Source organism: Eleutherodactylus coqui, chromosome 9, assembly GCF_035609145.1.
Source record: "Eleutherodactylus coqui strain aEleCoq1 chromosome 9, aEleCoq1.hap1, whole genome shotgun sequence".
NCBI lineage: Eukaryota > Metazoa > Chordata > Amphibia > Anura > Eleutherodactylidae > Eleutherodactylus > Eleutherodactylus coqui.
In genome coordinates this window covers 92,145,642-92,173,522 of record NC_089845.1, presented here as the reverse complement: position 1 = coordinate 92,173,522, position 27,881 = coordinate 92,145,642, and the positions used below count along the sequence as shown (strand labels likewise).

The window sequence follows — 27,881 nt, the reverse complement described above, 5'->3', positions numbered from 1 at the left end:
TGCAGTCCCCCCGAGTTACTTCACCGCAAGCCATCTGGATCCTTTTCTTCCGGTGACGAAGCGTTCATTCACAGGCAGTCTTCTTCCTGCCGGGCAATGTACGCTACGTCACTTGTGACCTAGCATTCACAGCCTAGCAGGGAGTGCTGAGCTATTGCAGAGACTGCGCATGCACACTGCCTCGGCAATGGATCGGTATTCCCTCCTAGGCACTAGTGACGTAACCTACACTGACCTGCAGGAAGAAGAATGCAAGGAATGGACGCATCATAACAAGAAGAAGAAGATCCGGTGGGCTTGCTGTGAGGTGACTCAGGGGAACTGGAGAAGATCAGCATGGAGAACATGCGATAAGAAGACTGCCTGGGGAGGAATAGGCAAGTATTGATTTTATTTTTTTTTTATGACAAAAACCTATTTAATGATGGAGAAAGAATGGTTGGTACTGTTACGAAAGCTTTATAACTAGCACCATTATGGATTACTGTGACTGACTTTATGAGGTCCCTGTGGGCATATTTTAATTAGCCTAGTTTTGCCTTGGGTGTGAAAAAGTCTTATTATATTTGTTTGTTTTCACACACCCCTATAAAAGGCCAAGCATATGCTACTGCTTAATATGTGCACAGTTTATTGCATATGTAATACGCATTACTAATCTCCCCTAGACATTCAATTATGCCACTCACATGATGCATGCAAAATACACGCACAAAGAAAATCATGGCATGCTCTATCTTGGCGCGTATTATGCACACATACACGTCAAGATAGTGTATGGGGATTGGCGGCACACAGCAAGTACGCATTTCATTGCTCACGCACGAACACGTCCTCATGCACAGATGTATGCAGAGATTAATCCTCTATTTACGCACAATTTAAGAATTGCTATGACATTAAACAAAGTTCAGAAAACACAGGGAAGCCCCTTCGAGCTAGAACTATGTAATATGTTAACATTACACTTACTTATGTTGTACCATAATCAAATAATATGAATAATTATGTTTTGATATAGTTTTGAATGATTTGGAAAAAAAAATGTCCTTCAACACCACCTAGAAAATGCATTTATCATGTATAATAAATAGCTGGCTATTTCCTTTCACACAATGTCTTTCAGATTGTTTACATTGGTTGTTTCCAAATGGAAGATTATAAATTAAAAGCCAAGAATAACTAGCTTTTTGGACCCAGTTAACAAGTATGGATAATATGTATGCACCAGACGTCCTTTTAAGAGATGTTTGCCACATTTAAATCCTCTGTCCCATAACACAACCTTCTAACTTTCAGCCAAAAAGTAACACATGTTTTCTCTGGGGCTGTCATTTATTATGGCACTGAAACCAAGCAGTAGAGCCAATGGCAAAATGCGAGCAACAATCGGACTACGAGGAATTTAACTGGATAATGCATCCTGTAATATATCTACCTGAAGCTGTGTTTCCAGCTTTCAACTAGGCTGGGATTAAGCATCGTCCTAATTCAGTGGAAGGTAATTAACTGCAAGTATCAGAATGTCCTTCCCTTAATGATGGCTCCAGAAACATCTACTCTGATCTCCGTATCAATATATCCAGTATACTAATTAATCCTGTTAAAGTATGTAAACTAAAGTAAAAATATTTAACAGGGCATTGCAGCATTGGAAAAATCTACAACAGCCTGTGTTTCGAGTACTGTACGTTGACCGTATGCTGGTAATAGCATTGTTCATTCTGCTCCGGGTCATACGAGTGGCTAAAGCAGGAAAGGAGGCCTGCTCTTTAAATTGGTATTGCCATCTCAGACCACCATGGCCGAAATGAGAATACCAGCCAAGATGCTATCCCTAGCTCCCATAGAAATGAATGTTCCAGAAACAACGTAGGACAGCGAGCTATGCTATTTCCATAACTCACAGTTTCCATTACTCCCATTCACTTCTGTGGGAGTTACGGAAACAGCATAAAACAGCTGGCTCAGCTGTTTCTGTAACTCCTGTACTCATGTACATGTAATGTAGTTCTATGCTGTAAATAATGATAGAAGACCTTGTTGTACTTCACACATTTATCATTTATTTATAAAAATATATTTTGGGGTTTTCTTGTGTGTTCATTGGGGGGCATGAATTAACTTTTATTATGGTGCTTGGCATATTGTAAATCCAGTGCTGCTGCTCATTGGTCTACTGAAATATCAAATTCTTTACTACTAAAATGATTGTTTCCATTTATAGAACTGTAATTAATGAAACGCCCCTTAAAAAAAATATGAAATTCCCCAAAGATGTTATTTAAGGTGGCTCCAAAATGAAAGCCTCACTATAAATGACACATTTTAAGTGAATGTAGATAACACATATTGTTTCGAATAAATGACAGATTAGTTTATAATCAATTTATTTAGTAATGAGCAAAAGTCTAATCGTACTTACCATAATAACAGTAAGTGATATGGTCAGTCTGGAAACACCACTAAAATAAGCAGCTGAACCAATCACCGCAAACAAGCCAGGGTCAATCCATTCCACATACTCATCATTCTTGACTCCAAATAAGTACACCATAACTACTCCAACAGTCCTGCCCAACAATGCCCCGGTGTACCTGCAAAAGAGTATCTGTAATGTGAGATGCCCTGCGGATCAAGTATATGTATTGCAATTTCTAGATAACTATACTTTTGTATTACATCTATATTGTCTAGTATATAAATACATATTTTATACATATAAAGGGGGAAAATATACACTACCGTTCAAAAGTTTGGGGTCACATTGAAATGTCCTTATTTTTGAAGGAAAAGCACTGTACTTTTCAATGAAGATAACTTTAAACTAGTCCTAACTTTAAACAAATGCACTCTATACATTGCTAATGTGGTAAATGACTATTCTAGCTGCAAATGTCTGTTTTTTTGTGCAAAATCTACAAAGGTGAATAGAGGCCCATTTCCAGCAACTATCACTCCAGTGTTCTAATGGTACAATGTGTTTGCTCATTGGCTCAGAAGGCTAATTGATGATTAGAAAACCCTTGTGCAATCATGTTCACACATCTGAAAACAGTCTAGCTCGTTACAGAAGCTACAAAACTGACCTTCCTGTGAGCAGATTGAGTTTCTGGAGCATCACATTTGTGGGGTCAATTAAACGCTCAAAATGGCCAGAAAAAGAGAACTTTCATCTGAAACTCGACAGTCTATTCTTGTTCTTAGAAATGAAGGCTATTCCATGCGAGAAATTGCTAATAAATTGAAGATTTCCTACAACGGTGTGTACTACTCCCTTCAGAGGACAGCACAAACAGGCTCTAACCAGAGTAGAAAAAGAAGTGGGAGGCCGCGTTGCACAACTAAGCAAGAAGATAAGCACATTAGAGTCTCTAGTTTGAGAAACAGACGCCTCACAGGTACCCAACTGGCATCTTCATTAAATAGTACCCGCAAAACACCAGTGTCAACATCTACAGTGAAGAGGCGGCTGCGGGATTTTGGGCTTCAGGGCAGAGTGGCAAAGAAAAAGCCATATCTGAGACTGGCCAATAAAAGAAAAAGATTAAGATGGGCAAAAGAACACACACATTGGACAGAGGAAGACTGGAAAAAAGTGTTGTGGACGGATGAATCCAAGTTTGAGGTGTTTGGATCACAAAGAAGAACGTTTGTGAGACGCAGAACAAATGAAAAGATGCTGGAAGAATGCCTGACGCCATCTGTTAAGCATGGTGGAGGTAATGTGATGGTCTGGGGTTGCTTTGGTGCTGGTAAGGTGGGAGATTTGTACAGGGTAAAAGGGATTCTGAATAAGGAAGGCTATCACTCCATTTTGCAACGCCATGCCATACCCAGTGGACAGCGCTTGATTGGAACCAATTTCATCCTACAACAGGACAATGACCCTAAACACACCTCCAAATTGTGCAAGAACTATTTACAGCAGAAGCAGGCAGCTGGTATTCTATCAGTAATGGAGTGGCCAGCGCAGTCACCAGATCTGAACCCCATTGAGCTGTTGTGGGAGCAGCTTGACCGTATGGTACGCCAGAAGTGCCCATCCAACCAATCCAACTTGTGGGAGATGCTTCTAGAAGCGTGGGGTGCAATTTCACAAGCTTACCTCAACAAATTAACAGCTAGAATGTCACAGGTGTGCAATGCTGTAATTGCTGCAAAAGGAGGATTCTTTGACGAAAGCAAAGTTTGATGTAAAAACAATGTTATTTCAAATACAAATCAATATTTCTAACCTTGTCAATGTCTTGACTCTATTTTCTATTCATTTCACAACGCATGGTGGTGAATAAGTGTGACTTTTCATGGAAAACACAAAATTGTTTGGGTGACCCCAAACTTTTGAACGGTAGCGTATATACCGTGTGTAGATATATATATATATACATACATATACACACACTATTTGACATTTATTCACATATGACATATATGATATTCTCATTTCTGTATGTAGCAGTACTGCTAAGATTCCCATTCATCTTGTAGCATAGTATATTTCTTTTTACCTATATTCTTAGACTCATGACTTCATTTAGTATTGCTGGCATCTGACAGTTCTGTAAGTAATTATGTCTATTTAAATGAGCTGTAATAGAGTTTACAAATAATTTGTTGTTATAGAAAATATTAATGCGCTGTTTACTTATTTGCTGTAGCATTTAATTCAACAGAAAATTGCCTTAAGTTTGTTTAAAAATGATCCAAGCTCAAACATATAAGATATTTTCATTTGCAATTAGATGGGAAAAAAATCAAGTGCTCGTTGCTTTTGTGTTTGTTTGGCGTAATCTAATTAAAGGGAAACTGTCGACAGTGATTAGGACATTAAACTACTAACAGTGCTACATTAATGACATTGCACTGATTAGCACAATGGCCTTTTTAAAGCCCATTTAGACACAACGATTATTGCTCAAAAGACATCTTTTGAGTGATAATCGTTGCGCATAACTGCACTGACATCGTGCAGTTTTCGTTAAACCATCGCTTATCGCTGATCTTTCAGCGTGCTGAAAGACAACGATGAGTCTTATCAGGGATTCACACCGGGATACAGCTGATACTATTGTTTCAGCTGTATTCCGCTCCCTGATGACAGGCGAGGTATGAAGAACACAGCTATCCAGCTGCGTTCTCCATAGCCCGCACGGAGTGCTCGGGTGTATAACAGCCAGGCACTCCATGCAGAAAACACCTGGATGCAGAATACAAGCGAGGCCACCCCGCTTGTCTTCTGCATTCTCCGCTCCGAGCGCTCGGCTGTATAACAGCCGGGTGCTCTGAGCAAGGAACTGCTGGATGCAGAAGACAAGCGGGGCCACCCCACTTGTCTTCTGTATCTTCCAATCAGAGCGCTTGGCTGTATAACAGCCAGACGCTCCGAGCGGGGAACAGCTGGATGCAGAAGACAAGCGGGGACACCCCACTTGTCTTCTGTATCTTCCACTCCGAGCGCTCGGCTGTATAACAGCCGGGTGCTCTGAGCAAGGAACTGCTGGATGCAGAAGACAAGCGGGGCCACCCCACTTGTCTTCTGTATCTTCCAATCAGAGCGCTTGGCTGTATAACAGCCAGACGCTCCGAGCGGGGAACAGCTGGATGCAGAAGACAAGCGGGGACACCCCACTTGTCTTCTGTATCTTCCACTCAGAGCGCTTGGCTGTATAACAGCCGGGCGCTCGGAGCGGGGAACAGCTGGATGCAGAAGACAAGCGGGGACACCCCACTTGTCTTCTGTATCTTCCACTCAGAGCGCTTGGCTGTATAACAGCCGGGCGCTCGGAGCGGGGAACAGCTGGATGCAGAAGACAAGCGGGGACACCCCGCTTGTCTTCTGCATCCTCCTCTCAGAGCACTTGGCTGTATATCAGCGGGGTGCTAGGAGCAGGGAACAGCTGGATGCAGAAGGCAAGCAGGAACACTTGTCCTCTGCATCCTCCACTATGAGCGCTCGGCTATATGACAGCTGGGCGCTCCCAGTGGGGAACAGCTGGATGCAGAGAACAAGCGGCCCCCCGCTTGTTCTCTGCATCCTCCGGAGCGCAAGTTGATCGCTCAATGTTTGAGCGATCATCTTGCGATGTAAATGACACAACGATTATCGCTCAAAAGACATCTTTTGAGCGATAATTGCTGTGTCTAAATGGGCCTTTATCAATGTTGAGGAAGTCATACCTGCATAATCCATGTTTTACAAACTTCAGCAGCCGTGCGATCCATTTGGCCGGGCCGGACTAGCTCCTCTAATGGCTTTGAAATCTCATGCTGTGTTGTGGTGTCATCTCCCCACGCATGCGCAGATACAGTAACTTATTGCATTTGTGTGCAGATTCAAGCAGCTTATCTGTGCATGCACACAGGGGAGCCAATAGCATAGTGCAGCGCAAGATTTTCCCAGCGGTGCATGGATGATGCCAGCCACGTCATCCAGTCACATTGGGCTACAGATACGGACTGAGTTTTAAAAAAATGCAGCTTAAGAAGCCAGACCACTCAGCTGAATTTACATACAGTGCAGGTATGACTTCCTCAACATTGATAAGAACACCAGTGTTTTAATCAGTGGAACTTTACTAATGTAGTGCTGTTATTAATATCCTAAAAACTGGTGACAGGTTCCCTTTAATATCTATACATGATGCATGATGCATATGTGTATTGTCACTGCTTTACCTAGCTATTAATACTTACAAATATACATATAATGGTTGTTATACAGGGTGGACCATGGAAAAGTAGCCCCCCTGTGACAATACCACAACAGAAAGAACAAGCAAATGGATTATTTCTTCCAAAGCTTTATTGATCTGCCCGCATGTTACAGATGCTGGGAGTGGTACCTGTGGGCACATCACAACATGTTGGCTGATACTACCTGTAGCTCTTCAACAGTGATACTGTAGATCATTTTCAGAATGTTTTCTTTGAGTTCATCAGGGTATGCAGGTTATTGGCATATACTTTCTGTGTAAAATTTCCCCACAGGATAAAAATCGCTCTTGGATAAGTCTGGGAATTGTGGTGGCAATAAAGGTGCCTTTGTGGTTCCATTGAATCTAATCCTAAAGTGATTTATACCTGAAGGGTCTACATGGATTGAGAGGAGGAGAGTGGTACAAGCAGTCCCCCACATTCCATTCCATTCCTATTGTGACTCACTGTATTCTCTTAGCGCCTTGTAGTATAATATTCTTATTGAGCCACCAGATTGTCTTATATCATGTCTTGAAATTGGATAACTGGAGAAAGTGAGCGATCATCATTGTGTCATTTACAGCGCAAAATGATCGCTCAAGATGAGCGATCACCTTGCGCTGCCAGCGGAGAATGCAGAAGACAAGCGAGGTGTCCCCTCTTGTGTTCTGCATCTAGCTGTTTCCCCGCTCCGAGCTCCCGGCTGTTATACAGCCCTGCGCTCGGAGCGGAGGATGCAGAAGACAAGCGGGGTGTTCCCGCTTGTCTTCTGCATACAGCTGTTCGCCGCTCTGAACGCCTGGCTGTTGTACAGCCCGGCACTTGGAGCGGAGGATGCAGAAGACAAGCGGGGTGTCCCCGCTTGTCTTCTGCATACAGCTGTTCGCCTGGCTGTTGTACAGCCCGGCACCCGGAGCAGAGGATGCAGAAGACAAGTGAGGTGTCCCCACTTGTCTTCTGCATACAGCTGTTCTCCGCTCCGAGCACCTGGCTGTTAAACAGCTGAGCGCTCGGAGCGGAGGATGCAGAAGACAAGCCGGGTGTTCCCGCTTGTCTTTTGCATCCATATGTTTTCTGCAAGGAGGACAGAGCTGGACCGCTCTGTTCTTCATACTCAACCCGTTATCAGGGAGTGGGATACAGCTGAAACAATAGTATCAGCTGTATCCTGCTGTGAATCCCTGATAAGACTCATCGTTGTCTTTCAGCACGCTGAAAGACAACGATGAGCGACGGCTTAACAAAAACTGCTCGATGTGTGTGCAGTTACAAACAACGATTATCGCTCAAAAGACGGCTTTTGAGCGAATTTTGAGCAATAATCGTTGTGTCCAAATGGGCCTTTACATAGTCAGGTAAATGTTAAAACCTCTAGAGTGTAGTCAGAGATTACTTACGATGCTGCCGATTATTAAGGGAAATGTTATACATGCAGATGTTTATTAGAGTAAGTAAATGCTAATGTTTACTGAAAGGTGTTATAAATGTTAACATTTTTTAGGAGAAATGCTATTATGAGTAATGTTTATTGTGCAGATATTGCAGGTTTATTGGAAGAAATGCTGCAGTGATAGATAATTATTACATACTGCTGAAGATTATTGTGCATTACTAAGGTGCATGATGCTACTGATATGTAATAGTCTCTGTTGTGGTGTTTGTGGTCATTTTATGAGTGGTCTCATATACATGGTGGCCATCGTAAGGTGTCCATCACCTAGTCACTATGCTAGGTGGAGCATGTGTGTCAGATAAACAAATGGAAAGACACATCTTGCCCTACAAGGTGGTGCCTGATTTTGGTCTAGAAGGCAAAGTGGAGCACATAAGTTTGTTGTTTAGTTGGTGCGCAAGTGTGTTGTTGGTGCAAGGTTAGGTGGGTGAGAGTTGTAAGCCTGGAGTGGAGGAGATTACCTGATCGAAACTGGAGTACAGGTGGTCCCCGACTTGCGAACAGGTTCCGTTCCGGGAGCCCATTCGCAAGTCCGTTTTGTTTGCAAGTCGAACAAATGGTATGGAGCGGGTGGATCCCGCTCCATACAACGTCGGTTGCTGGCTGTTCTTACAGCGGGCACCCGGCGGCAGCAGTTCCGACGAGCCGCGCCGCTTGTCAGAATTGTTAACACTTTAAATACCGCTCTGACAGCGGTATTTAGAGTGTTAACAGTTCCGCCGAGCGGCGCGGCTCGTCGGAACTGCTGCCGCCGGGTGCCCGCTGCACCCGACGTTCAGGGGGCCCGTACAGCATCCCACGATGAGATCGCGGGACGCTGTGCGGTTGCTAGGCAGCCGGGGACCTCCTGAAAGGCCCCAGGGCTGTCTATGCAGAGTGCCCATCAAGTGCACGGCTTGATAGGCGCTCTGCATAGACAGCCCTAGGGCCTTTCAGAAGGCCCCCGGCTGCCTAGCAACCGCGATCTGACCAGACAGGCTTCTATCAGGCTTGATAGAAGCCTCTCCGCTCCCTGCACAGCATGATGTAATGCCATAGCATTACATCATACTGTGCAGGACAGATAGTTCGTATCTAGCGAAATTCGTAACTCGAATGTTCGCAAGTCGGGGACTATCTGTACCTAGTTAGTCTGTACCATTGAGCTGCGATAGCTCCTGTCATTTGTCTCGCTAAACTGCTGAGTCAGAAAGGAGCCCTACACCCTAGAGACTGTGAGTGTATACCATTGAGAGACACGTTGAGTGTTCACGGAGTTATGACAGGCCTACTGTTAGCTGTAAAGACTGAGTAGCCAAAGATATAGACTGTGAGTAGTCAAAAAACCTATGAATATTAAACCCCCATTGCAAAATGAGGCTTATTTGACAAATTTGCAAACCTTTGAGTGATTATCGTTGTGTCTAAATGGGCCTTAAGGTTAACTTTTCTAATCGCCTTTACAAGATTATCACTTTATAAATTAACAACATAAATAACATCATATGAATAATAGTTCACTTACAGCATGGGTATAACAAGCCCAGTTGCAGCTGCAGTACCAGCAGTCCAGCAGGAAATGCAAAAGTAGAATATAAGAGTAATAAATAGTGGAGGAAATCCAAACTTTTCATGAGTTCCACGCTGGAAAAGAAGCATGACTCCTGGTTTCCCATTTCTAGCCAGAAGAGCAGCAGCTATAAAACAAGAAGACAGCAAAAAAATTGGAGTGGTAATAATTCTTTAGAATAGTGATAAGAGACAGATATGACATGACTAATAAAATATGTATAGCATCAATAGATAAGGCTGATTTCACAATGTGTGCAGGACCACCTCCATGGTTCCCATCAAGGGGTTCCATTTCAATACATGAAAATTGTATTCAGACAGAAACCAGGATAGAACCATTAACTGTGATAAGTCAAGCATAGACCATAGGTGCAATCTTTGGGCTCTGATTGACCTGATTTCCATTTGTTTCCGTTTATTTTGGAGGACACAATAGCATCGTCAACTATGATATTCTGTCCTTCAAAATAAACAGAAAGGATTGGAAACTAGTTCAAAAGAGTCCAAAGTTTGCATATTTGCTTCATTATAACTAATGGTTCTGTGTGGGGTTCAGTGGGAATACCGTTTTTGGGTATTGAAACAGAACCCTGTGATGGAAACTATGAATGTGGTCCCAAACACATTGTGAAGCCAGCAGGACAAATGAAGGAAACATAAAATTCATTGCCCTATTTTATAATTTCACAGTAGAGCTAGACATTATCTAGTGCAATGTACCCCTTTATATTATATTACATGTATAGCATCAGCATATTCTGTAGGGCTGTACACAGTATATGGTCTCCCACCTGTGTCCCATTCAGTACAGTTTCAAGGCTTGTAATGTATACCTACTCTAAGCTTGGCTATGCATTACACCATGTATTACATAAAAGTTTTCAGAACGCATCTCTGGAATGTACCATTATGTCAGGGGTTAGAAAGAACTAGGCGTTTTGGATTTCAACATTGATTTTATCTTAGGTAAAAATAGCTAATGAAGTATGGATGCCAAAATAAGCATATTCTGCCTACTCAGTTCCAGGTTACTTGGTGTAGCAGGAAACTGAAGACTGAGGCAATGAATGTTAGCAATCATCAGAGAGCTCCGGCACAGTTAACTCCAATTTTAAGTGATGTATGGAGTTTGTAACCATAGACAGCCATTTTGGAGTTATGCAGTTACTTTGTGCTTTTAATTAAAGGAAATAGTCAGACTATAAAATAGGGTGCAATGTGCAGTTTTAAATAAAAATGTAAGCGTTTTAATAGTATAGACCAAGTCACATTATGGGACTCAGAGCTCCTCTGCTTTCTTTATGATGGGGTAGTAAGATCATTCCTCTAATGCTCCTGTAACCCTTTTATACTGATGGACAGAGATCTGGATTCCTGTAGTTACTCATTAATTCTGCTGTTTTTTCATGATGCCACGTGCTAAATTCATCTGAGAACCACTGATGGAAACAGTTTGAATACATACGCTATTAAAGGGAAGGGAAGTAAATTACCATCAATGCTAGAGAAACATTTCCACTCAACATACAGTTTCCATTTGCATTACCTTGATTAATAGTACGATTTGAATCTTGAGACCCGTCTAATCCCGGAACCATGGACCCAGCTGGACAGTTATATTCAGAGACATCCCACAATTCATGTGCGCTGTGTAAGTAGAAGACACAAGATATTGGACTTTTGATGCAGTAATAAACCTGTTCATTCTCACTACATTCAGTATATAAGGACATGAGATTGTAGTAGCAGAGCGGTAGCTTGAAGATGATCGAACCCAAAGAAAATCTGCAACAAGTCCTCTCATTTACCATGTGCCACTTACTGTATATAACACGTAGCAGAAAAGACACAGTACTGTTCTAGATGGGATGACCCTAATTCACATTTTGTGCAAACAGTCATGATAAAAACTAAGTACAGCCTCTTTGAACGCTATGGTTTTATGTATCAGTATATAATATTTAAAAAAATCTGGTCATTAGAAGGTTTAAAAATTTGGCAAAATTAGTGTTATTAAGTGTATGACAACACTTGACAATTGACGCTGTCATTATATATACTAGGCCAAAATGCATAAGTAGTACAGCTTTACTGCTTCCATAGGAATTAAGAGGGTAAGTAGCAGCCAGGTGCTGATAATCAAATACCCTTGAATAATTGATCATCGCAATTGTAACCACCTTTATAAAAAACAGAAATTTGGTCAGTTTGCTGGTCTGGAGCATTCAGACATGTGTTAACAAAATGCAAGAAGGAAATACATTAGCAATGATCTTAGAGAAGGAATTATTGCTGCCCATCAATCTGGGAAGGTGTATAAGGTAATTTTCAAACAAATTTGAGTCCATCATTCTACAGTGAGAAAGATTATTCACAAACAGAGGAGGAGCAGAAGTATTACAGATAAGTGCTAAGATACAAAGCAAACATAAGTGAGCGTGGCTGTATTGTATGTGTACTGTATTCTAAAGTGTGCTGTTTCTTAAGTGTGCAATTTGGGATTAGTGACTTTGGATTCAGGGACTTTGGAAGAGTCACTTGCATTTAATTACTGCTTATCTATTTGAATTTTTGCATATATTACTTTTATCTAATCTATTTTCAGCCTAACATACTATGTTACTATGTTCAGCCTAGCAAGTGGAAAACATTCAAGACTCTTAACAATCTTCCAAGGAGTGAATGTCCCAGCAAATTCACTCCAAGATCAGACCATGCAATATGCAGAGAAACTGCAAAAAAAAAAAACAATAGCTACATCTCAGACTCTTAAAACCCCAATATGTTAAATCTTCAAGTTCATGACAGTACAATTAGAAAAAGCATGGCTTGTTTGGAAGGATTGCCAGGAGAAAGCCTCTTTTTTCTAGAAAGAATATGCCAGCAAAGTTGCATCTGTACAAGCCACAAAACTTCTGAAACATGACCTTTAGACAGACAAGACCAAAGTAGAGTTACTTGGCCATAATGCCTAGCACTACATATGGTGAATACCAAGCATAGCATATCAGCACAAACACCACACACCAACTACCAAGCACGGTGGTCTAGGGGTGATGATATGGGCTTATTTTGTAACCACAGCACCTGGGCCCCTTGCAGTACTTCAGTTACCATGAATTCCTCTGTATACAAAAGTATTCTAGAGTCAAATGTGAGGCCATCTATCCAAAAGCTAAGGGTTGGCAGAAAGTGGGTCATGTAACAGGACAATGATCCTAAGCACACCAGCAAATGTACATCAGAAATTGCTTTAAAAGAAAATAATTAAGGTGTTGCAATTTCCCAGTTAAAGTCCAGACCTCAACCCAGAGGCGTAACTTGAAGCTTCTGGGCCCCGGTGCAAAATCTGTAACAGGGCCCCCAACTATAATGCTTTTTTCATAGTACTGGGCTCCCCATATGGAAAAGAGAGGTCTTATGGGCCCCCTAAGGCTCCTGGGCCCGGGTGCAACCGCATCCCCTGCACCCCCTATAGTTACGCCCCTGCCTCAACCCTATTGAAATGCTGTGGCAGAACCTTAAGAGAGTTGTGCATACAAGAAAGCCCACAAATCTCAATGAGCTGAAGCAACATTGTAAAGAAGAGTAGGACAAAATTCTACCAGAACGACGTGAAAGACTGATAAAGTCATACAGAAAATGATTAAATAATTGGTGTTAAAGATGGTTGTGTTCAAACAAAGGCTGGACAGATAACTTTCTTGGATGATTTAGCGAATCCTGCATTGAGCATGGGGTTGGACCCGATGACCCTGGAGGTCCCTTCCAACTCTACCATTCTATGATTCTATGATCTTTTTGTCAGGACTGGTTAGGAACCAGGGGGCACGGAAGTCCCTACACCAGCCCTCTCCCCTGTCCCTGCCTACTTGCCCCCCGTGGGCTAAACCCCAGGGCGACAACTGGGCGGTGGTCCCTACTCTGCACTAAGGAGACCAGAGGACCATCGCCGGAGCACCAGCTACCACTTGCTCCTGATGCTGGAGGCGGGCTGACAAATCCTGTACCACCTCGGTCAAATTTTGCACCTGGTTAACCAATGCAGACACAGTCTCCGTAGCCGGGAATACTTAGGGCCAGAGAATACAAACTCGAAAATTATATGGCCAGTGTTTCTGTCAGGACTGGTTAGGAACCAGGGGGCACGGAAGTCCCTACACTAGCCCTCTACCCTGTCCCTGCCTACTTGCCCCCGTGGGCTAAACCACAGGGCGACAACTGGGCAGTGGTCCCTACTCTGCACTAAGGAGGCCCCGTGAAAGAAGGGACAGAGAAGACCAACTAACAACAAACAAGCAGGGTTAAACCGAATATGAACATCAAACCGAGGGAGAGACAAGCTCAGAGTCAAGGAGTAGCTGAGTCAGACAACTGGAGACAGAACTGATGTAGCGAGTGTTAGCTGGACAGGACCAAATCAAATACTGGCACTGGGCTCCAGTGTCAGCCGAGCTAAAAGCAGGAGTCCCCGCCTATGTTGGGGCGGAGCGTGATGATGTGCCGGGCGGTGATGCTATAAATCCGGCCTCCCTCCAACCACGCCTCCTAACAGGGCAACCCCGCACCGCTGACCAGCCCGAGCGCCCACCAGCACGGGGGAACCCCGAGCAGCGACGCCCACACTACTGCCGATGGCAACAGGAAGGCCAGCACGCCCACGTTGAGAACCAACGCCCCCAGCGGTGAGCCTCCTCCTAACACTTTTCGTCTCCAGACAATCATTCTTCCAGATCTCCCAAACAGTGTGAAGGGGGCTTCATTAGATAAAATGACTTTACTCCAGTCTTCTGCAGTCCCTGTACTTTCTGCAGAATGTCAGTCTGTCCTTGATGTTTTTCTTGGAGAGAATTGGCTTCTTTGCTGCCTTCTTGACACCAAACTGGCCTCCAAAAGCCTTCTCCTCACTGTGCATACAAATGCGCTGCCACCTGATTGCTGCCATTCCTGAATAAGCTCTGCACTGGTGGTGAACCAGTTTCATAGCTGGATCCTCTTTAAGGCCTCTTTCCCACAAGCGTATATCGGCCCACCGTTTTCATGGTCGGCCGATATACTCTGTGATCTGATGCATTAGATTCCAATGCATCAGATCACATGTCCATATTTCCGTGATGTAAAAGTGCCCGCTCGGCCAATATAGCACTAGGCGTTTTTACGTTGGGCCCAAAAGATAGTCCTGGAACTATTTTTTGGGCCGGAATACATTGCCGCTCCGTGGGAGCTATGGGAGCCAATAACAGCGGCTAGAGAGGGGAGGTGGCAGAGAGTTAAGCAGTGTGACTGTTAAACTCCCTCCCTCTTCTCTCCTCCCCTCCAGCTAATTGCAATGGGAGAGGGCGGGATGGGGGAGCTAAGCTCCGGACCCTTGTCCCCAGTGAGTAATGGGAGGAGGCAACCAGTCCACTCTTATAATTCAATCAGCATGACAGAGTGATATCAGCTGCCTTATCCTCGTTAACACTTTGTACTTAGCTAACGAGAAGACCACTGAAATGATGTTAAAAGATCATTTTGTGGCAGGACTGAAACTCTTTTTTTTTGTGACTAAGTTAATTTTTATGGCCAGTTTATTGCAATTCATCTGATCACTCTTCATAACAATCGTGAGTTCATGCAAATTACTGCTATAAAAACTGAAGCAGCGCACTTTGTGAAAACCAAAATTTGTGTCAGTCTGAAGTCTTTTGGCCATAACTCTATTCATCTGAATTGCTGCCATGTAATACTACTTTTTCACTAATAAGGTTTTTCTATGACTTAGGCTTTATTTCCACAAGCGCATATACGGCGCGTTTTCACGCCCAGGCGCATATACGGTACCCATGTGAAGCATTGATTTCCAATGCAGCCGTTCACACGGGCGAATATACAGCATGTTAATACGCCGGCGGCGCGGAAAAAAGAACATATACACCGCCGGCGCATATAGGCTAAGCCAAAACATAGTTCTGGAACTACGTTTCGGACAATATACGCCAGCGGGTCCCATAGACTCCTATGGGAACAGGGAAAGAGAAGGGAGGGGGAGGCATTTTTACAGCGTCCAACACTGCGAAAAGCTTACAGGTGCCTCTATATAGGCATTGGAAGGCATCCCGAGGATTTTGGCAGAGCAAGGGTTTTCCGGGGTGCGGCGTATTTTTTTCGCTAAAAACAGCGCTCGCGGTCATGTGAATGGACGAGAAAACACTGTCCGTGATCGCGGAAAAACGCCTATTCAGGCGCTTATACGAAGCAGGCATGAAAGCCTAAAAACTCCATCGCCGTATATGCCCTCGTGGAAAAGAGCCCTTAGGAGCGATTAATTACAAGATTTCATAAATAATATTTAATCACAAATCTTATACTAAAAATTTAAAAAAAACAGAATTCTGTAAACGTTTTCCTTTTTACATCCTGAATGTTTAGCAAATCTTAATGAGCACCATTATATCCATCAACCCAAACCAATCTATGTTACACTTCACAGCAAACATCGGAGATCTTAACATTTGATGTCAATTACTGTATAAAGCTGTTGAATAATGCTGCCTAGTGGCTACCTTTAGTATTACATACATGATGAACTGGCCTGAAAGTTATAAGATGACAGCAGTCAATTAAATGTCAAATATTATTGCCAATTTTGGTTTTACAGCAAGAGATTCAAATACATTGAGTGTAAAAGGCGGTCATTACAAGGACATTACTCATCTGCTTCTACATGCCTTTCAAGTAATCTAATAAAAGCTAACAAAAATATACTTTATTACATATTCTGGTCATGAGAGACAAAATGTTCACTGTATAATATCGCCCTATTTTCCAATGTTGAGTGCAGAAAACTTGGGATTAGGATCCACCAATACTTTACTCAAACCGTGGCCCAAACATCTACACATGCTTCACAGTGCAAGAAGCTAAACCATCATTTGGAAGTTATTAGTGGAAGGCTTCTCCATGGCATTTATTTAGTCATATTCATTGTTAATGGTGTACTGGCCCAGCACATCATCCTGGTTCCCTCCATAAATGTCGTACATGTTTGTCTTATGTGGATGCATTGTGTAGAATCTGTCTTGTCAATTTTCAGTGTGTTGCACAGCTGTGGCGCCTGAGAGGTTAACTTTAATAAAATCAAAATCTGCATGTAAATGTATCCAGTTTGTCATGTCATGTGGTATGAGAGAGGGTATAAATAAGAGTGAATGAGAGCGGGAAAGGAGTTCCATTTTATCTGCAGAGAGAGTCTAAAGCACAGAGCCACATGGAAGCACCTTCAGCTTCCTTGTGGTGAAAATGAAAGAGGAGGAGAGATATCTCATGTTATCTGAATTCTGGATGTAAGTAGAGTGAGCCCCAATTGGTGAGAGAGCAATTGTAAGTAATTCTCCAGACAAGGCCAGTGCAGAGGTACAACCTCTCTGTCTAATTTTCCTATGCGGCCATCCAGAGCTAGGATCCCTACGTAGAGGTACACCCTTTAACTGTCACACCCACACGTCTCTGGGTTGGGGTGGAGGTACTGCAGTAGAATAATCTTTATTACGTTTGAGAGCCATTTGCCTGCACTGTAAAGTCTTAAAGTGGACTGCCTTGTGTACTCTGTTCAAGTTTTCAAGTAAAAGTTTATACTGGGCCCTAACAGTTCCTAGGGACCAGTGGTACTCAAAGACTGTCTCTGCCTGCATTTATTCTTCACCGAAGGTCATTCCGGTATGTAAGAACGGTGGTGTCACCCGTAACAACTACAACCCCCATTTTCCTGTGTTTATTGGCATTCCCTATCCTAGGGGTGTCTACGGTGACCTGCAGTACTATTCTGACTGTGTGTATCCCTCCAGAAAAGGAGTTTGGTAAGTACCGCCGTGACAAGCCATCACTTTACCCTCCCAGCTCCCCATGTATGTCACGCGTCCGGGGTCTCCCTATGGGACGCTGCAATGGCATCTCTCTTAAACAAGTTTGAACAAAATTCACAATATTTATAGACAAATAAAGGTATATACTTACTCATGAGATGAGTTTTTGGGATGGGGCAAGGTTGAGTCTAAGGTACATGGGAAGAAATACGGCAGATAGATTGTTACAGTTGCGGTTACTACCTGGAATAATAGATACAAGGTTAATGTAAATTGTATTGTATTCTGCACATTACAATGATACGACTATGAGCAGCTGTAGATTTGCACTATAAATTGCACCAATTTTGAGTGCTGTAGTAAATCTGTATGCTACAGAATGCCCCACCCCTTGCCTATAAACCAAGCCTGCTCTCCGCAAGTCCCCTTTTCTAGCCACTTTTCAAAAGTGTTGAAAGGCGTAAAGGACCACTCCAGTGGTATATAAATATTTGTTTGATATTATTATGTAGTTATTCCCCCAGTAATATATAAGTGAGCTAGTGTTACCTTTGTTAGTTATTCCTTTTTTTGTGAAACTCCTGGCCTCTTTCTTCTCAAGTGGTCATGTGATCTTAATTCTGACTAGGTCAGATTTACTTGGGTTTATGTATCCTCAAATTAGTCAGTTTTTCAGTTCGTATAATCCCTGTGATGGACCCTACCAGACAAACTCTCTTGAGGGGGGCACAGAAACTCCTATCACAGTTACTGCTGATGATTAGAGGCTTTTTTCATACAGTTATAGTGAAGGAGATGATAGCTCAGCCTCCTGACTATATACTTATGGTCTATAGCCTGTTTAGAAGAATATAGAAGGTGATGATAATGAAACTATCCTCCCTGCAACGCAGAGATGGTACAGCCTCTAGCTGATCATGTAGTGCTGTGCTGATACATCATGGGATTGATATCACAGAATAGTGAGAGAGAAAGCAGCATCAAGATAGTAACTGATATGCATCAGACAGAAGGCTGCTTGGCATGGAAGAGACTGCAATATACAGATAACAATAGTAGGATTGTTCGTTGCCTTAGATTGGTTGTACAGCTCCTGTTCACATGAAGAGATATACAGCCAATCAGTAAGTACATTAGCAGGCCCTGACTGTAAGAAGAATGTACATGTTTGAGAATCAGGCTGTGTGTTAAAGGGCCTCTAGTTTAGTAGCCATTTTTTTGGCTTTTATTTTCCTTTTTTCATCTTAGTGTTCCAAGAGCTATAATTCTTTTATTTTTCCGTCGACATTTCCATATGAGGGCCTGTTTTTTGCTGATCACAGGGTGGCTCACTGCCGGCATCCCCAGTGGTCATTTGTAATCTGCTGTAGAGATGGTAGCAACAGATTAAAGGGGTTTTTCATGCACAAGTTCTATTGATGACTTTTCCCATACTTTATTTTAGTGTAAATATACCAATTTAAAAAAAAATTAAATGTTTAAAAAAAAATCTTTTTTTAGCTTTTTACCCCCAATAAAACTAAAAGACGGAAAGAAAAAGTCAGTAAAAAAGATATTTTAAAAAAAACCCTATATGTTATGGGGAAAAAAAAACAGCAAAAATAATTTTGGCAGCTGAAGGCAAAAAATAGGGCAGTTTAACCACCACATGGATAAAATCCTTTAAAACAGCTTGGTCCTTAAGGGGTTAATGCATGACCAGGTCATCTTTCTCCAGAGAGAGATGCTCTTTATAGTGTAGTAGAAGGACTACCCTGTTGGGATGTATTAAGGCCAATGTAAAACTTGATGTTATGATGCCCTCTAGTGGCCAGCTTGTGTAACTGCATCAAGATAATGCGTCATACAGTATATACACTAATTGGTCTGTTACAGATCATGTAATTAAGGTCATGCAACTTCCTCAGAACATGTGTGTGCAGCAGGGTAAAAAAGTAGGCAGAGGAGAAGAGACGTGTGTAGCAACCTGAGGACATGGTAAGCGGTTTGCAAGGGGGATTGAGTACGAGCTCTCAAAGCTCTCTACTGTTTTGAAGCCACTGTACTGCAGAACATTTGTCAGAGATTGTGGAGTACAGTGAGCATAGCTGTCAACGTACAAGATAATAGTGGTGCTTGCATGGCCAGGAACAACTGCTAAATGAGGATCGGCCACATTGTAAGCAGAGTCTGAGCCCTGTATGAGGATCAGCAACTGACTACCAGCACTAGAGGTCGGTTAAGCATGGTCACCAACTGCAAGTAGAGACCAGTCTCCCAACGACATTAACCCCTTAAGGACATGGCCTATTTTGGGCTTAAAGACGCAAGTATTTTTGGCGGATTTTCATCTCCCTTTTTCAGAAGCTATAACTTTTTTATTTTTCCGTCGACGCGGCCGTATAAGGGCTTGCTTTTTGCGTGGCGAACTGTAGTTTTTATCGGCACCCCTTTTAGGTACATAGACTATATTGTAAAACTTTTTTTATTTTATGATCGCAGGGAGAGAAAACGCATCAATTCTGCCATAGATTTTTGGCTTTTTTTTTTTGTTACAGCGTTAATCATGCAGCATAAATGACACAATCCTTTTTTTCTGCGGGCCAGTACAATTACAACGATACCAAAATTCTTACATTTTTTAAAAGTTTTTCCACTTTTCTGCAATAAAAACCCTTTTTTTTGGAAATCTTTATTTTTTCTAAATCGCTGCATTAAAAGTCCTGTCACTTTTTTATTTTTCTATGTACGGAGCTCTGTAAGGGCTTATTTTTTGTAAGACGAGCTGTAGTTTTCACTGGTACTATTTTGGGGTACATATGGTGTTTTTGATCACTTTTATTGCGTTTTTGGCTAGGCAAAACGCTAAAAATTAGCATTTTGCCTCAGTTTTTTAGCGTTTTTTAAATATTTTTTTCCGTGCAGAGTGAAAAGCATGTGCAACGTATTGTACGCATCATTACGGACGCGACAATACCAAATATGTGGGATTTTAAATTTTTTTTTACCTTTTTTATGCTAATATGACAAAAAGCACAAAAAATGGTTTTTTAACATTTTTTTTACATTTTTCTTATTTGTACATTTTTATTATTTTTTTTACACTGTTTGTGTCCCCCTGGAGGACTTAAAGCACAGCACTGATTATTGCTGTGATAAGTCCTGCGATGCCTTATCGCTTATATAGCGATCATAGGCTCTGGCAACACAGGACACCGGTATCTGGCATCATGTTGCCATGGTAACCAGCCAGGCTCTCTGCAATTATATCGCGAGAGCCCGGCAACTTCACAGAGGGAGCGTGCTCCCTCTGTGAACCTTTTCCATGCCGCGATCTACATAGATCGCGGCAGGGTGGGGGTTAACAGCGGGGGGGGGCGAATCTCCGATGCACCCCCGCAGTTGCAGTGGGAGTCCAGCTATCACTGACAGCCGGCTCCCGCTGCGGGATAGCGCGAGATCTGCTATGATCTCGTGCTATCCCTATGACGTAAGGGTACGTCATTTTGCGGAAAGTATCCCACTCCCATGACGTACCCTTGCGTCATGGGGAGAGAAGGGGTTAAAGAGTGCACACTAGAGACTAGCAACACTTAAACAGTAGCATTAACCATCTTCATTGCTACCATTCTGCTACAATAACTCGACCATAAACTTGCAGCACAAGATGCCACATGAGCATGCACTTCAGTGAAAGGCAGAGAAAATCCAGGAGAAATAGCACTTACAGCAACAACGACTGGAATTGAGGAATAGCTGAATTGAGATGTAGCATAATAAGTAACTTCGGTTATTGTTCAGAGGGTTGTTAGACTGTTTAGACATTTAGGCTGAGGGTAAATTGTTAGAATTGTTTTGGGGTATTGTGAAACTAAATTCTAGCAAAAGGTAATGTACCCTAGGATATAAACATGGAATTCTGATAAGTCTGGTTTTGCTAAACCTATTGCTCTTTTGTGGTTAATTTCAAAACAATATGTCCTGCAACGGTTTGTGCCAAGGGTTACCATTAGAGATGAGCGAACGTGCTCGGCCACGCCCCTTTTTCGCCCGAATACCGCGATTTCCGAGTACTTCCGTACTCGGGCGAAAAAATTCGGGGGGCGCCGTGGCGGCACGGGGGGTAGCAGTGGGGAGTGGGGGGGAGAGGGAGAGAGAGAGGGCTCCCCCCTGTTCCCCGCTGCTACCCCCCGCACCGCCACGCCTCTCCCCGCCCCCCGGCGCCCCCCGAATCTTTTCACCCGAGTACTGAAGTACTCGAAAATGGCGGTACTCGGGTGCGTAAGTACTCGAAACGAGTACGTTCGCTCATCTCTAGTTACCATCAATTAACACATAACTACCTAATAACATACCGTATTTTAAAATAGGTTTTCTAAGTCAGACAACCTCTGAAACTTTTCCTTAGTTTTCACTTTGATAAAGAACACAAGCTCTTTTGAAGTGTTGTACTTCTACTTACCAACAGTAACAAAGTCTCAGAGAGCTTGCTCAGCTGTCTTACAAGTTTGTGAGAAATTGAATTAAATATCTTCAGACGTAACATATTGATCTTCACGTTCAGAAACACAAACAGGGCACCCAGTAAACCACCAATAATCCCAATGATAATGCTGGGGATAAAGGCCAAAACACTCATATCCAATAGGTCTTTCACCTTCAAAGAAACAAAAGGAAAGGCTGTTAATCTAGGAAGCATACACCTATGTAATGTTACTCCCCACAGTGCTCTAGGTCTGCAACCTTCTTAACTTTAGATATGCTTTGTAGGCAATTGTTTCACACGACAGATGCTACCTTTTTTTGTTTCAACACTAAGTTATAACCGCAATCTGCTGCCTGCACAGAAAAGTATCAGTGTTTCTTATGACAGCAATATACTAAGCTTTTTTCAGCTTGAGGCCTTAGTTACACGGGCGTTTTTTCGTGCGATTTGCGGATCGCATGACGGATGCGCATCCGCAAATCGCATTACCGGGGCCAAAAAAAAAAATCGCCCGAAAAATCTGCTCCTAGCCGCGTTTCATTAGAAACGGGCCGGAGCTGTCCAGCGCATTGAATTCAATGGAGCCGGCAATACAGCCGGCTCCATTGAAAGCAATGCGCTGCGGGCGAGCGCGGGATGAATTGTCGGGAAGGGCTTAAATATATAAGCTTTTCCCTGCAATTCATCCAGAAAAGTGTAAAAATAAAAAAATTATATATACTCACCTTGTCCCGGCAGATGGAGTTCAGCGCGGCTGGCCTGCAGTGGGTGTGAAGGGGGTGTGAGTCAGACTTGCCCTTGATTGACTCAGTGCTGAGCCAATCAGCCAATCAGAGGCAAGTCTGACTCACACCCCCTTCATACCCACTGCAGGCTGCAGGCCGGCCGTGCTGAACTCCATCTGCCGGGACAAGGTGAGTATATATATATTTTTTTTTTTTACACTTTTCTGGATGAATTGCAGGGAAGGGCTTATATATTTAAGCCCTTCCCGACAATTCATCCTGCACTCGCCGGCAGCCCATTGCTTTCAATGGAGCCGGCTGTATTGCCGTCTCCATTGAATTCAATGGGCAAACATCGTTCTTCTCTGTCACAGCTGTTACAGCTGTGTCAGAGAAGAATGATTTGTCTTCTATATGTTCTCAATGGGGTTGGCGCTGCTGCCGCCGGCCCCATTGAGTGCGTATAGAGAAGAGAACAGGAATCGCAGATCGCAGATAGGTGCGATCTGCGATTTCTGTTCTATAATTTATCGGACGAGCGCATAAAAAGCGCTCATGTGTCCGATACCATTGCAAAGCAATGGTTTTAAAAAATCGCCGGACGCATGCGCAAATCTCGCGAAAAAACGCCCGTCTGACTAAGGCCTTAGGGCTCTTTTCCACGAGTGTTTTTACTTGGGCCTGCTGGTGCCGTAAAAGCATGCAAACAGGTGCACAAATCTAACGTTTGTATGCCCGTTCAGATGGCACAGGCCTGGCGCATATGCGCCGAGGCCGAAATGCTGTTGCCTCCCCTTCCCTCCCCCTCGCTGACTCACCTCCTCTCTCCTTCCCTCAAGCTGTTTGCAATGAGAGTGGGCAGGGCGGGGGTGACGCTAAGCTCCGCCCCTTCCATTGCAAACAGCCAGAGGGGAGGAGAGAAGGGGGGAGGAAGTTTTGCAGTCACGCTGCTAAACTCCCTCCCACCTCCCTTCTCCGGAAACTGTCATTGGCTCCCATAGGAGCCCATGCAGCGGCCAACGTATTCCGGGCACAAAGATAGTTCCAGGACTATCTTTGCTGCCCGGCATAATGTCCTACTTGAGCCCGTAAATACAGCCCAGAACAGGACATGCTGCAATTTTTTTCACATGGGCTATCAGTCTATGTGAAAAAACGCTCATGTGAATAGCCTAATCGACTATAATGAGTTCATCTGTAGGGCTATAATTATAACAAGGCACTTAAAGTCACGTACTTAGGGCATCCAAAAGGAGGGGGGAGCAGCACTTTACAGCTACTATTAATAGTTTATTATGTTCATGCAACCTTAGTGCTGCTAAGCATCCAGGTCTAAAGCCCCAGTTACACACAATGATTATTGTTTGAACGAACAAATTAAACGTACAGATCATCATGTGAAATCCTCTCCATTTCCCTCATTAGCTAAAGTAAACTCTGTATATGTTGTTTGCTCAGGTGGGCGGGTGTTTATATGAGAAATCTCTGGCCAGCAGGGTTTTAATTAGTGTGAAGATAAGCCATTGTCTTCTGTAGGCATGAGTAGTCATTGTGTTTATGAGAGGCAAACAATCAGCCCTCCTCTCAAGTTGTTCAGTCCTTCAAAGACTGAAGGAATGCCATTTAAATGAAGCAGAAAGCAAATGAATTAGCGAACAATTTATGAAGGCTTAAACTCAGCCATAAGCCATAAATGAACTAATAGTGCACAATGGCTTTGCATTTACATGTAACAATTACCGTGGAAATTTGTTTATTTGAACAAACTTTGAGTGATAATCGTTGCACATAAATGGGCCTTAAAGCAGGTTAGCAGCAACAAAATAAGCACAAAGCTGTCTGTGTGCTGATAATATCCATACCCGAGCCCAGAAGAGTGAATGACCTCCTCATACTCTGGCTTCTCTGTCCTGCACTGCAGGGGTTGCAGCCCCCCCCCCCCCCCCCCTCCCTCTCATAGCAAAAGTGTATAGAAGAAAAGTTCCCAGACATACAGGGATGCAGCCTTCAGGAAACAAGCAGATATGCTGTATCAGGGCACAGGAGATTGGAGTGTACTGTACTGTGTGTGTCCAGTATGTGAATGTATGGGTGAAGTGTGTGTACATATACATTTGTTTCTGTGAGCAAATGTACATCTACATATACATTTGTATATGTGTAAGTATGTGTGTGCACTGTGGATGACATTAATGTGATACTTGCTATTCCCCTGCAATGTCTGGAAAAGGGGGAGATCTCCTGGACTCCCAGAAGAGCCGGCAAATCTCCCAGGTGCCATGTTCCGGAAATAATGAAGGAACAGGGAAATGTGAGAATCAGCATATCTGGTCTGGAGTATATTTTGAGGGGAACTCTGTTGTGGGGTCTGTAGTAAGGAGGAATCAGATGTGTTTATGGGATCTGGTATCAGTATTTGTTTAGGGGGTCTAGTCTAGGGTCTGTAATTAGAGGATTGAGTTTGTATTTGAATAGGGGTTACAGTTAAATATTGTATTCAATGTATGCATATTTTCAGAATGTCCCTGAAGTCCAATCTCAAAAGTATGATTAAGGTTCATTGACACAGTGTGATTCACTATGCTGCAACTTTCTGTTCCAGGGTTCTGACCCCCAAAAGAACTGTAGAGTTTAATGAGTCTAATTGAACCACTTACGTTTATGACTTATTTTTGGAGAACAGAATAATGTAGTCAGCTATAATATTCTATTCTGTCTTCCAGACATAAATGGAAAAGAATGGAAGCCATGTCAAATGGAGACCCTCTTGGACTCTGTTTTACTAATTAAAATCTATAGTTCCATCCAGGGTTCTGAATGCTATTTTCGGTGATTCCGATGAAACCCCAGTACGGAAAGGCTGGATGCACAGTAAATCAGTGTGAACCCATCCTTATATGGGGTGCATTGAGACTCTGTGCCTAGGGCAGCACCATGGACAGCACATGTCAGGAAATACGCACTTTGGAATGGGCCCTATGAATGCAGGTAAGAAGTTGCTGCATTGCCCTATTTATTGGGCAGGGTTCCTCTTATACCCAATTGAAATTCCATACTGTGGTGTGCAAAGAGGAGGAGGAAAGTAAAGAGTCCGTATTTCTGCTTCTTCTCTATGCAGTACATTACCCCGTCCACAAATGTAATATGTGCCAAGACTGGCAGTTTGTGTGTATTCAAAAGAAGGAAGAAAGTCTCTTTTTTACCATATCCATTACCGCATCATGTGTGTTTTTAGGTGGCACTGTTACTATTTACAGTATTACGCATTCTCTGAGTAATGTCCCATTTAGATGTGACGACAGTCATCTAAACGACTGTACAAGCGCTGACGTCACCGCTAAGGTCATTAGCGCTCATGCAGAGCGTCTGGAAAGGTAGAGAACAAATTGCGGGCTTCTCTCTGGCTTCTTGCTCAGCGCTTAACCTTGTACTAGAAGCGCTGAGCGGGGAGCATTTACACTTAGCGAGAATCCCGTGATCCAGCAATGTTTTTTAGGCTGACTAAAAGTCAACAATAATAAGAAGTGAATGAATAGTAAACCGTTTTCTTTTGTATTTACACTGGACGAATATCACTCAATTTCATTAGTTTGAATGAATTTTGAGCGATGATTATCCCTTGTAACTGTCCCTTAAAGAATGCAGATGGCTAAGCAGTCATGAATAATGATGATGATGGACATCATTTCGGAATATTTATTCACTGAAGTCTGAAACTAAAAGTTGCTTCCGTGTTCCGTTCCGAGTCCGACTCAGTTTGACACCATGTAGCAGCACTACAGCAGCTTCCGGCAAAGATGTCCCTTCTCCGTGCCAGCAGTCACATGGAGAGGGAGATGCGTCACCGCTCAGATGGTCTGCCAGCCACCCGCAGAAATGCCGTTAGTTGGAAATGGTTGGCTCCGGTTTCATTCAATCAGCAAAGCCCATGACCATCCCGTTTGCACTGCATCTTAGCACATGTACAGTGCATTCTTTTGAAAAAAATCCCAAAGTGTTTTTTCCTGCCAGACGCTCTGGAAGGCAGTAAAACACAACCGATTTTTTAACAGACTGCTCATGAATTAATGGACAGTTGACAACCCTGACATGATATTATGATGATTAAATCATTCACTGAATGGATTACTTACACAAAACCCAATTGCCTGCAGTACTCTTGTTTACCACTAGAAGGAGAAATACCCTTCCCATGCTACCCAACATACAGAACAAGGCAATAAGGCTCTTTTCACAGTGCATATATGGATTCTGTTAAATGTATGCGCCAGGAAAAGTTCCCAATGTATACATTTAACAGCGATTGTGACAGATGCCCAACACTGGCATCCATCAGTTATAAGGTTTTTGTGGCATCCTGTAAGAAAAATATTCATTAAACAAACACTATTACAGTCTATAACAAATGACACTATTAGGAATTTCTTTAACACATCCACCACCTATGGGCTATAATAGTATATAATGGCATCTGTTTAACAGATACATCATGAAAAATTCTTGAAAAGCTCAAGATGTATCCACTATACGAATGCCTGCGATAGATGCCATATAGTGGCAACCACCATCCATAGACTATATCATCAAAATACATTAACACCTGCAGATGAGGTTTCCAAGATTCTGAATTGAAGACTGAATTCCTGTATACAATAAGATACAAAAGTGTAAGCACATCAACTGCCCTCTTCAGAAAACCTCATTTATTATGTCTCAAAGAAACACTTTAATGTACAAACACAGAATAGGAAATAATATATATCAAAATGAATGATAATGATACAACGCTGGAATTATATGGCTTTGAAAAGTAAGACATTCTAGCAATCTTTCATTCATTTTGATTGTATCATCAATACATACCCAGAATAAGATTCTCTGATCAGCTTTGAAAAATCCAAAATACCCGCTATATACAAATCCTCCAAATGAAGAAGAGAGAACCTCTGTAGTGAAGGTTGCCATTAGACAGCAAAAGAATGTTTGGCAGGCCAGCTTAATGTCCCAGAAAGATGCCACCTCTTCAAGAGCAAAGAGAAGTCCGCCAATAGGAGCCCGAAACACAGAAGCAATACCGGCTGCTGCCCCGGCTGTAATAAACTGCCGCCTGTGAAATTAAAGAGTCATAGTAAGTTCAACAACAG

General features: G+C 42.8%; 1 protein-coding gene across 1 annotated transcript in view; it reads right to left on the bottom strand.

The window, feature by feature from the left end:
* The window catches only part of LOC136578224 (chloride channel protein C-like), a 211,417-nt gene that overhangs the window by 111,951 nt on the left and 71,585 nt on the right, over positions 1–27,881 (bottom strand). Inside the window, exons 8-13 of the mRNA XM_066578074.1 lie at positions 27,601–27,844; positions 21,989–22,183; positions 17,699–17,790; positions 11,250–11,350; positions 9,657–9,828; positions 2,426–2,597 (exon numbers count right to left, since the gene is read on the bottom strand). Coding sequence (XP_066434171.1) covers positions 2,426–2,597; positions 9,657–9,828; positions 11,250–11,350; positions 17,699–17,790; positions 21,989–22,183; positions 27,601–27,844 — 976 coding nt within the window. The remainder of the gene's footprint in view (positions 1–2,425; positions 2,598–9,656; positions 9,829–11,249; positions 11,351–17,698; positions 17,791–21,988; positions 22,184–27,600; positions 27,845–27,881) is intronic.